The 12,539-nt window shown below is 39.5% G+C and overlaps 1 protein-coding gene across 2 annotated transcripts in view; it reads right to left on the bottom strand.

The window, feature by feature from the left end:
* LOC126203809 (anoctamin-5-like) overlaps positions 1 to 12,539 on the bottom strand; it is a 288,957-nt gene that overhangs the window by 150,229 nt on the left and 126,189 nt on the right. For both annotated transcript variants that reach the window (XM_049938177.1, XM_049938176.1), the window contains exon 8: positions 12,022 to 12,188. In XM_049938177.1, the coding sequence (XP_049794134.1) occupies positions 12,022 to 12,188 (167 nt within the window). The remainder of the gene's footprint in view (positions 1 to 12,021; positions 12,189 to 12,539) is intronic.

The raw sequence follows: 12,539 nt of genomic DNA, 5'->3' as shown, positions 1-12,539 counted from the left end.
TTGAAACTTCCTGGCAGATTAAAACTGTGTGCCGGACCTAGACTCAAACTCGGGACCTTTGCCTTTTGCAGGCAAGTGCTCTACCAACTGAGCTACCCAAGCACAACTCACGACCCGTCCTCACAGCTTTAATTGCACCAGTACCAAGTACTTTGAACAGTGAGCCTAGTAATTTGTACAGATTGAATAATGAATTGTTTTACCTATCAACACTTATTACTAAAATAGGAAAATCAAGGAGAAATATTTCAAATGGTTTAAGAAAGGCAAAGACCCTGAGTTCGTGTCTTGGTCTGGCACACAGTTTTGATCTGCCAGGAAGATTCATATCAGCACACATTCTGCTGCAGAGTGAAAATCTCATTCTGGAAACATCTCCCAGGCCATGGCTAAGCCATGTCTCTACAATATCCTTTCTTCCAGGAGTGCTAGTTCTGCAAGGTATGCAGGAGAGCTACTGTGAAGTTTGGAAGGTAGGAGATGAGTCTTAAGAAAGGCAAAGGTCCTGAGTTCGAGTCTCGGTCTGGCACGCAGTTTTAATCTGCCAGGAAGTTTCATATCAGCACACATTCTGCTGCAGAGTGACAAATCTCATTCTGGAATAGAAATACTAATCTTTAATCTTGTTTCATATGTGCATTTCTTGTGCACTTGACGCGTTCCACATCATAACGGCTTCTGTACTGTGCGATTGATCAATGGAACATGAAACCAACCAACTAACTAACCCACAGCCCTTACATCGATCTCGATCTCTGTAAGGAGTTCCCTTGGATGTTCACCATGGCAAATGTCACCGATCTAATATGCAGCACTGATTTCATTTCGCACTTTCACCTTGTCTTTGACCTCACACAGTGCTGCCTAGTCGATGGCATGTTGGGTCATTCCATCCCCTGCACTTCCCTCCCTGTAATCCACTTTACCATCAAACAACTCCCCTGCTCTGGTCCCTTTTCCAATCGGCTTCCTGAATTTGTGTTCCTCACACATCTTTCCGGTGCCCCCACAAGTTGCACCTCAACACAGTGTCTTATATTGCAACCAATTTGGGGTTTCCATTTTACAGTTGCACTCATCCTCCTGTGCTGCACAAGTGCAAGTTTTTATAGGTGGAAATTGAAGCCTTCATTGGCTCTGGGATTCTCTGTCCATCTGAAAGCATTTGAAGTATTTCTCCTTGCTTTTCCTATTTTAGTAATAAGTGTTGATAGGTAAAACAGTTCATTATTCAATCTGTGCAAATTTTGTGGGCTCACTGTTCAAAGCACTTGCAATATATTGATCAGACACTGTATTTCTTGTGCTGTAAGGATTCTGCTTACCAGTGCCCCTTTAACTGTGCATCAGCTCTTCTCAGTGAACTTCTTCTACTTTTAGGTTGAAAAGTGCTGAAAGAGTTTTATGTTGTTTGATGTATCCACAGAAATAACACACCAAGATAGTATGAACTTGATTTGCTGCTTATAATTACAATTCTAGACTATGACAGATTGACTACATCTGCATTTATCACAGTCAGACAAGCGAATGTATATCTTTCAGAGCCCATCAAGGCACTGAAAACTGATACAAATATATTTCAGTATCATTTGTTCTCTGGTGAGCATCTCTCTGAGATCATGGAGATCACGTTCGCTCCATGCCCTTCATCCACGGCACCACAGAGCAGAAAACTCCACTCAGTAGGTAGAAGTGCCAGTTCATGATCTGCCTTGCCAACAGCACAGGATTTGTATCACTCTAATCTGCACAGGCCATAAAACAACACCCAGGAGTGTGGTACTTTTCACTTATTAACTACCTTAACTTGCGAACACTTTTGTTGGCCAGGGAAGTAGGACATCTCATTCCCAGAATGATATCTCACTCTTCACACCTCGTCCTCCACACTACAACTGGACCTGGCACTCTTGTGGCAATTATCAGAGTCTCAGTGCGAGAACCATTCCGAATCAGTAACCTGTGCCGTTATTATGCAGCTACAGCTCCACAATTTTCAGCAATATTGACTGCATCAAAGCCTTTTCACAAATCCCAGTCACAACAGATTGACTAAACAGCCATAGTAACACCTTTTGGACTTGAGATTGCATTTATGACCTTCAACCTCCATAATGTAGTGCAAACTTGGAAATGTTTCCAGACAGTGACCTTCATGGTGCACCAGGCTGTTTGCATACTTATATGACAACCTGATTGACTCCTGTAAGCTTCTCAGGGAAATTTTTGCCAGCCTCAAAAAAAGAGAAATCATTCTTAATCTGCAGAAATGTATTTTATGGAGAGCTGAAATAGAAATTCTAGGACAAAGCATTTCTGCTTCCAGCTCTTGACCCCTGCCTGAAAAACTTAGAGTGATCTTTGATTTTTCATGCACCATGACATATAAGGAACTTGAGATTTCTCTGCATACCCAACTATTTTAGAAAATTTGCCAAAAATGTGGCTTCCATTCAGAAGTCCCTCACTACAAGGCCAATGAACTATAAGTAACCAGCACATGTGGTGGATACCACTTGTGACAGCTAGCTCTGAAAATGTCACTAATGCAGCCCTTCGGACACACTCCCACCCCATTGCCTTGCCCACTATTGTCAACGACAATCTGTGATTAGTGCCATCCTTCAACTAATGTTGGGTTCACCTGGTAGCCACTGGCTTTCTTCTCAGCAAAGTTCTCCAAACCCCAGTGCAAATGGGCCATGTATGACAGGGAATTACTCGCCATCTATGAGGTGGTGAATTATTTCAATTCTTCTGTTGGTGAATGCTCTTTCACCATCTTCACTGGCGACTACCCTCTTACAACAGGGTTTATCAAAAAGGCAGTGCCAAAATTATGATCCAACAGTTCTGAAAATAGTATACATTTGCATAATTTTCAACTGATATACACCACAAATCCAGCATCAGGGGAACACTGTCACAGACTGTTTCAGCCACTCCCGTACCCTCAGCTTTCCTTTAGACTACTAGGTCCCAGCAATGACCCAATCCACCAACCCCTCCCTACCCAAACTCTATCAGGACGTGAATACCAATCTTACCTTCCTACTCCAAAAAGCCCCTAGTAAAGACCTGCACATTTGATGTGATTTTCTAATAGATTCTGAGCACACTGATCGCTCTAAAGACTGAATCTGCCCCTACTTTCACCACACCTTCCACAAACCAGTATTTCATCATCTACAAAGTACAGCACACCTCCACATCTGTTCATCTGTGCCCTTGTCCAAAAATGTTTCTTCTGGCCCAGTATCCAATTGGACTGTCACACTTGGGCTTTTGCTTGCTTACCACACCAGCATGCAAATGTGGGCCGACATCTGCACACATCAATTGGTTCATTTCTCACAACTGAAGATCAACTTTCTCATGTGGACAAAGATATTATCAGCCTTCTTCCATCATCAAATAGCTTTTGCTATCTGCTAACCATGAGAGACTAGTTCATGCACTGGCAGAGGCCATTTCCATCTTACAAAATTTCAGCTCAAAATGTTGCCATGGCATTAAATAATTCCTGGATTTCTCGCTTCTACTGCCCCACCACATAACATCAGAATATGGGTGCCAATTCATGTTTTGTCCATTCAAGACCCTTAAAGCGACTTGTGGTACCCTTGTTCATTTCACCACTAGTTGTCATCCTGCTGTCAACAGTATGGTGAAACATTTCCAGACACTGAAGACAGGCCTCATCTTTTATGACACAAAATTGTCTACCACCCTGCCACAGGTTCTGCTAGGATTGTGAGTAGCACACAAGGCCGGCTTGCAGACATTTGCCACTGACTTGGTTTACAGACAGCCACTATGTCTACCACATGATTTTATCAAACCAAAGCCTCTACCTACTGCCTGTATCCCAGCCTACATACGGTATTTTCAAAATTACATGATGCGTTTATGACTGATGCCTCCACAGAGCCATGTTACACATCAGTGCTTGCAAGCCCCTACTTCACCCACAGTACTCGGTTCCTGGTCTCACCCTGAAGAGAGCTGACAATACGTTTATAGTGCATCTCCACAGCACCCCTTCAGTTTTTTCTGTTGAGACTCAAACCAGAGTATGCGTTCACCCTGCACGATGCATATTTGCTGCTAGCAGTTGAGGTCTCTCTGTCAACTGCTGACACTGCTGATGAAACCACCAATGTTGACAACCCTGACACTGCCAGCACCACCCACAGCTTTGCCACTGAAGTGCTAACTAGTGCCTGGGACACACCTTTATTTTACTTCTTACTGCTGGTACTCATTACGCAGATCTTGACACAGAAAATGTACACCTGACGCAGAGTTCAATGCAGAGACTGAAGCCTCGCCACCACCACCTGACACAATTACAGGCACCGCTCTCTCCACCACCAATGCCGCTCGAACACCTGCGATGTCAGCAGACCTGCAGCCTCTGCCCAGTGTCACACACACCCTACAGCATGCCAGGGTAAATGTTATAGCCTGCTGCCTTGCCAGTGTTTTACTAGAGCTTCTGTCAGAGAAAAAAAGCAGCAGTAGCCACTGCCAGTGCACTTCAGCACATACTACATCAAATGTGCCAGCCACACAGAACATCGCCATACATGTCCTACATGCCTGGGTGACCTCACACCAGCTTGTGCTCAGCAAGACTGTGCAACATTGTATCTCCACGTGCTGCCAATGTGCTTCAGAGCCCAAAGCTGTGCCACATGGTGACTCCTTTTTCAAGTTTCAGACCAAGCCATTTTGCACCTCACATGGTGTGCCTTTGGCCATGCTACCTGGGGCACCATCCTCCAGGCAGTCACCACGCACCACTTCACAAAGCATGCTACCTGTACCGACTCCCTCCAGCACCAACCTTGCCACGGCCACCAGGGGTTCACTCATGCAGAGGCTGCTCACCTCTATCATACTCCATCACTGCACCACCCCAGCCACCGGCAGTGACCAGATGCCCTCAACACCCGCCACAATGACACCCAGTTCTCATCACAATGGCTGTCAGCCATGCCACAGATCTGCCAGTCACCCACTTGCTAATCAACCAGCACCAACCCATGCCACCACTGCTCATCACCACAGTCCAACATTTGATGCCCTGGAGCTGTATTTGGCATTTTCACCCTAACGCTCTCCTCTCGGAGTGGAGAGGGGGGGGGGGGTGGAAGCTCTCCCATATGAAGATTCATGATCACACAATCTGCTCTAGATAATGATGGTTTTTTTAGAAGTTAGACATCTGGACACTCTCAAAGTTACTCTTGCTGCAGGAGGAATCCTAGGTGGTACAAATGTCTTCCCCCACTACTGGGACTGGTCCCCATGAGTTTCTGCCATCCACAGGCAAGGCAGGCAGCCTTTCTGGTGTGCTAGTGAGGTTGAATTGGTGTAGGAAGAGCTTTACAGCTTGGTTGAACATATGTGCTATAAGATAGGGCCGAAACACTACACCAATGACCTTGAGCAAACTTTTCAGGAAGTCAGATTTTTGTTGCTTTGAGGCAATTAGTTTGACAGTACGAGAGCCATACCAGCAAACAGTGGCTCACAAAAGGAATAAAAACATCATGTAGGAGTAAAAGACTGCTATATGTTTCTCTCAGAAATACAAATGATCCTGAAATAAGAGCTCATTATAAAAGGTACTGCAATATCTTAAATGAAGTTCTGATAAAGGCAAAAAGTATGTTCATCAAATCAGAAATAGATAATTCTGGAAACAAAATGAAAACCATCTGGGGTATTATAAAAAGAGAAACTGGTAGTTACTCAAACAATGCAGAAAATATTGAAGTTAGACATAATGGGAATATCATTGATAAAGGTGAAAATGTTGCAAAAATTTTCAACAAGCATTTTTTGACTGCAGCGGATAAAAGAGGGTCTAATGGTTCTATAAATGAGGCTCTGAACCTTTTACAAAGAAGTGGACTTAGTGCAACACCCCAGATTAGCATGCCTCCTATCACTGTTGAGGAAATTAAGAAGATAATAAGGACCATGAAAAACAAAAACTCAATTGGTATTGATGGTATTTCCATCAAAGTGTTGAAACACGCACACATTTTCATTTGTGAAGTCCTGTGCCACATCTTTAATGAATCACTGAGACCAGGAATTGTCCCTGATAGACTTAAATATTCAGTGGTGAAACCATTGTACAAGAAGGGTGACAGAAACGAAGTAACCAATTATCGTCCTATTTCACTCTTAACTTGTTCTCCGAGATTCTCAAGAAACTTGTACACAGAAGGATTCTTGAGCATTTTAATAAATACAATATTCTCAATAAAAGTCAATTCGGTTTCCAGAAAAACATCTCAACAGAAGCTCCAATATATTCTTTCACCAATGCAATTCTTGAATCAATCAATAATAAGATGTCTCCAACTGGAATTTTTTGTGACCTTTCTAAGGCATTCAATTGCATGAACCATGAGATTTTTCTGAGAAAAGCGGAATTTTATGGGTTAACTGGAGAAGCAGGGATGTGGCTTGCCTCCTATTTAAAGGACCGGAAACAGAAAGTCATGGTAAACGACACTAATGCGGAACCAGTGTCCTCTTCTTGGGGCACAATAAACTGTGGAGTCCCACAGGGCTCTATTCTGGATCCTCTACTTTTCCTTATTTTCATAAATGACCTTCCAATGTGTACAAGGGCTAAGATAAAATTTACTTTGTTTGCCAATGACACAACAATTCTGGTAGACAATTCAACAAATACTAATCTTGAAATCACTGTAAATGCAATTTTTTAGGAGACCTTTAACTGGTTTACCTCTAATGGATTATTACTAAATTTTGAAAAAACTCAATTGATTCAATTCCATACAAGCCAAAATATCGAAGGTGAGATTAATGTTAAATACAATGATGGGAATTTAGGAAGAGTGGAGTCAACAAAGTTCCTGGGTCTACTTGTTAATAGCAATCTAAACTGGTCCGTACACATTTCTTACCTATATAAAAAAACTAAGCTCAGCAATTTACACTATTCATGCGATTGCTTCCTTCAGTGACTTAAATACTTTGAAAGCTGCCTATTTTGGTTATTTTCATGACCTGATGGCCTATGGAATTATATTCTGGGGAAACCAGTCAAAGGCAAACAAAATCCTCATAGCCCAGAAAAGAATCATTAGGATTCTGTGTGGTGTCAATTACAGACATTCCTGCAGGAAACTCTTCCAAGAACTGAGAATACTCACAACAGTATCTCAGTACATTTTCTCTCTCATGTGTTTCTTGTGTAAAAACCATTCCCTTTTTGAAATGAACAGCATGTATCATAATTATGACACTAGGGTAAAATATGATCTACATCTTGAGCAAAAGAATCTAAGTATGGTGCAAAAAGGAGTACACTACTCTTGCATAAAAATATTTAATGCTCTCCCTGAGGCAATAAAAATGTCAGTTACTGATCCACCTAATTTTAAAGATCAATTTCAACAGCATCTTCTAAGTAAAACCATTTATTCACTGGACGAATTTATGTATGAGAATATGTGAATTGATTTTGATCTATTGTAAGTCTGTTCAATGTAATTTGGAACATTTTACAAACAACAATTCTTTTAAACATTTTTTCTATGTCTCAAATCTATGTAAATGGCACGTTCTACACCCAAGCAATTTATCGCTAATGGGTCTACAGAACACGAATGAAATAAATAAATAAATAAACAGGCAGCTTTCTGGCACAGAGCTAGGTTTTCCTACATTTAACAGTTCAACTGCAGCAGTGTCTTTTGACCTTTCCTGGTCACTTTGAAGAGTCTGCTTTTTGACTCAGGTGGACCCTTAGTTATTACATTTTCAGCGCCACAGATCAGAATGTCAATCAATGTATTTCTCCACACCAAAATTCTAGTTGTTTCTCAGATCAGAATAACTTTGGACTAAGCATTTGGGTAATCACAACTATCGGCAGTAATGACAGCCAGACAATATTTGGTAAACTATTTTTTCATTGGTGGCACATGCTGAATTTTGTAATCATGTTAGATTTAGTATGTCTTCTATGCATGACACTTGCCACATTTATGATGGCATTACAAGTATAAATACAGACTAACCAGTTCAGTTTAAATGCTTTGTTCAGACTTTCTTTATGTGTGGCATGAGTGAATTTTGTATTTATGTTAGATTTAGTACGCCTTTTATGTGTAGCACCAGCCTATTCTAGCATTGTGAGTGTCCATGTGGACCAACCCGTTGAGTTTAAGTGCTTTGGTGACATTGTTTTTCATGCTAAATGAAACACTCTATAAAATTACTTAGGTCCAGTCAGTTGAATAACAAGTTAAAAAGAAATCAACATGTGGATAAACTAATAGGAAACTCAATTCAGTGTATTATGAACTTAGAAGCAGCTCTCATTGTGTTGACCTAAAGATAAGCGCCTTGGCTTATGATGAAAATGTGTTAGATTAAATGGCAGCAAAAATACCTATCCTCTTTGACAATGTCCACAACGAAACTGGTATCAGCAAGCATGAAGTGGCTGCAGTAACAATGATTACCAAAATACAATGGTTGACTAATGCAAGTAGAAAGATTCAAATGTTTAATCAGCAGTAGGCAGGAGTGTCACATCTCAATGAGGAACTTGAAATAAAAGATGAGTGAATAGACACTAATGTGAGCAGTGTTGAGAAACAGCTGCAGTTGCTTGAACAAGGCCTCAGAGTCCCGTGTAATTCCTGTCAGGTTCTGTGTAAAATATGAAAACTGAGTTACATCCCCCTTTTAACTGTAATATGTAGTACATCCTTCGAACAAAACACTGTGCCCAGTACTTGGAGTAAAGCACAAGTCATGCCCATCCACACAAATGAGAGCAGAAGTGACCTATGAAACTATCTTCCAGTATCACTAACATTCATCAGTTGCAGATCTTGAAATATACTGTGGGCTCAAAGACAATGAGGTATCTCAAACAGAATGTCAACCAGCATGAATTACTGAAATATCAGTCATACCAATTGTAGTTCATGCTTTTCCCATGAGACATCTTGAGAGCTAAAGAGCAAGGCATCAGGTAGAAGTAGTGTTACTTGACTTCCATAGACCATTTGACTCAGCAGCACACAAATTATCAACAACAAAAGAACAAAATTTATGGGTTTCAACGTGTAATCATGAGCATATTCAAACAAAATAGGTCATTTTCTTGTTGTGCCATGTCTGGTTGGCAATCCACCTCACAGCATTGATTCCATACAACTGATAGTTGCACACCATGCCAACATCCACATGTGCATTCATGTGCGTTCACCTTTCCATCTTCTAATTATAATCTATCATAGATCCCTTGGACAAATAATGGAGCCCAGCTGCTGGAAGGAAGCATAGGTCACACCAATTTACACGAAGGATTGCAGAAGTGATCCACAGCATAATCATCCAATATACTTGACACTGATTTGTTGTATAGTCTTGGAACATATTCTGACCTCAAACATAATGAGGTACTTCAAACAGAATGACCTCCTCCATGCCAACCAGCAAGGATTCAGAAAACATCGATCTACAACAGTATACATCATATATACCATCACATTAACATAACACATCAATAGCTTCATATGTATTTATACATGTTTCATCAGGTCATCAGTTGAAAGTGATACCACTTCCAGAGATGCAAATAATCCCATACATACCTTGAGGACATGACATATTGCCCACCCAATCCACAGAAAGGAACCACAGACATTTTAGAGTTCACAAGATGACCAAAAATGTGGATGTTCTCAGAGTTCTCACTCTCCTGTACAATGGCCTTGCAGAAGCAAGCTTTGATTATAGGAGCGGCCCAAAACTTCCAGCCCATCAAGTGAAACACAACTAACACTTTTCTCACATGAGATATTGAAAGCTTTGGATCAAGGTGGTCAGGTAGATGCAGTATTTCCTGATTTCTGAAAAGCATTTGACTCAGTACCACACCTACGCTTAGTGTCAAAACTATGATCATATTGTGCAGCAAGTTAGATTTGTAACTGGGATGAGGATTTCTTGGTAGGGAGAACATAGCAGGTTATCTCAGATGGAGAGTCATTGTCACATGTAGAGGTAACTTTGGTTGTGCCCCAGGGAAGAGTGTTGGGAACCTTGCTGTTCATGTTGTATATTAATGACCATGGAGACAATAGTAATAGTAATTTTATACTTTTTGCAGATAATGCAGTTGTCTGTAATGAAGTACTGCATGAAGGAAACAGTAAAAATATTCAGTCAGATCTTGATAAGATTTAGAAGTGATGTAAACATTGGCAACTTGTTTTGGAGTGGCTTGAAGAAATTGTGTAGAAAGGGACTGGTATGGAAAATTTTAGTGTATCACAATTTTCTGAATAGCACTTGGGAAGTGTACTGTGCAGCTTCCGGTATCGAAAATTTTAACATATCATAATTTTTTCAGTAGCATTTGGGAAGTGTACTGTGTAGCTTCCTCTTATGGAATATTATCACCAAGTTTATGATCTAATTTTTTAAAAAAGTAATAATTAAGAAATATATATGATGCATGTGAACTGTCTTTTATGATGCTTGAATCAGGTCTATGTTTAACATCTTCTTGTTTATTGTTTATTGAAACAATATTCCACTTTGATTCTGATTTTATCAGCTGATATGTTTATTTCAAACAAGATGTGCATTTTCCTATAATTTTTTTTAAATACTGAAAACAGGTCACAGCAGTGCTAGCAATGTGGAACTATTTCTGCAATGTTACTCATTCTGTCTACTTTGCAAATATCCCATTTCCAGTCTGGAGAAATATCCTTACTTGTAAATCTCTTTAATTTCTTCCTTGTCTTACATTTTTTATTGGTAAAACTATTTTCATAAATGGAAAGAAATTTCTTGAATGAAGACCTGGCATTAAGCTCATTGTAAGCATCAGACCAAATCAACATTTTTGGCTTTCTACTAACCCTTACTTTTTTTGTCATTAGTTGACCTCACCATTTTAAGTGTTTCTGATCTATGCTACAAAGATATGCACTGTGAATAGTTGTGGATCTTAATCTGACAATCCATTATCTGCAGGATAAACAAAAGGAGATCTCAAGTTATCCAAAAAATTCTTAATGTTTCTTTGATATCTATGATCAATTATCAGACTCTTAAGGCATTAAAATCTGGTCTAATGAAATATAGACATGTAGAATGCCATACAAAATATTTTAAGAATACTAGATTTGAGTTTTAGCATAAGGGGAGATACTGACACTCAACAGAAGAACATTTTCATCAATATGTGTTAATTATAGATCGTGTAAAGTGACATAAAGTTTATTTAGTAGTCAGACATTTTCTTCACTAATCTGACCTATAGACAAAATTCTTACAATTAAGTTACAGGGCAACCAAGCTAACTCCAATGACATATGTATTTCATAAGAGAGATCATTAAGAATTGTGCATAAAGCAGATAAATAAGTATGAAACTGGGGACTATTCAGAGATTTTAGAATTGTTTCTCTTTACTATAATTGCGCCAAATAATAATCATCATTTTAGCTAAAATGTATTATAGACAGCGGCAAGACAAGAACAGAAATAGTTTCCCCTGTATTCTCCATTTCCTGCCTGGTGTTGAGTATGGGATTCAGTATTTTGGTGCAATGGTAATCTGATTACAGACATTTCTGTCAGATATTAATTTCCAACGGAGTACAGTATGTTAACAGAATCTTCCATCGGTTCTTGGTAGAGCTACATTATAAGAAATGAAAAGCACCAGTTTGCTTTTGTTTTACACTATTACTTTTATTGTTAACCGGTTTTCGGCTTACAAGGCCATCTTCAGGTCTGAAGATGGCCTTGTAAGCTGAAAACTGATTAGCAATAAAAGTAATATTGTAGAACAAAAGCAAACTGGAGTATAGTACATTATCTCTAATTACAGTTGACTATGTTGCCAAAAGAAGTAGTTTCTTGCAGTAGATTAATGCTTATCTTAATTTACAAACTGAGATATCTGTAATTTTAAATGTAATAAATGCTTACCCCAGAAGGCCATGAATATGGAAAAGGCAACTGCTGCAGGAGAATCAAAAACGTAGCTGACACGACTGTATAGACAGGACTCATAAAGTCGTGTGTAGGTACAAGCCCTGTTGCATGCTGAGCACATTGTCTTGTTGCCTGCTCCTTTCTCATCACAAATTTCCTGACTGAACAAAAAATATTATGTAAAATTAATAAAAATTATCATTCTGAGGCCTCTTCCAAAAAACAATGAAATACTTTCAATGACACATCAGTAAGCTAGTCTCATGTGATATTAGTGGCTGATTTTGAAAACTTAATTTCAGTTTCACTTTAATGAAGCACCATGGGAAAAGAAACACAAATAATTTTTGTGTTAGTTTCTAATCCTAGATCAAATGTGGGAAAAACATAAGAAAATACAACTGTTTAGTACACAGACTAAATAATGGAGTTGTATATGATAAGAGTCCACTAAAAATAAACTGCATAGGGACATTAGAAGATCAAGAGTATCAAAGTAAGGTGAAAGGGAA

This window comes from Schistocerca nitens, chromosome 9, assembly GCF_023898315.1.
Source record: "Schistocerca nitens isolate TAMUIC-IGC-003100 chromosome 9, iqSchNite1.1, whole genome shotgun sequence".
NCBI lineage: Eukaryota > Metazoa > Arthropoda > Insecta > Orthoptera > Acrididae > Schistocerca > Schistocerca nitens.
Note: the sequence above shows the minus strand (reverse complement) of the source record. Positions and strands in the feature narration are given on the sequence as shown.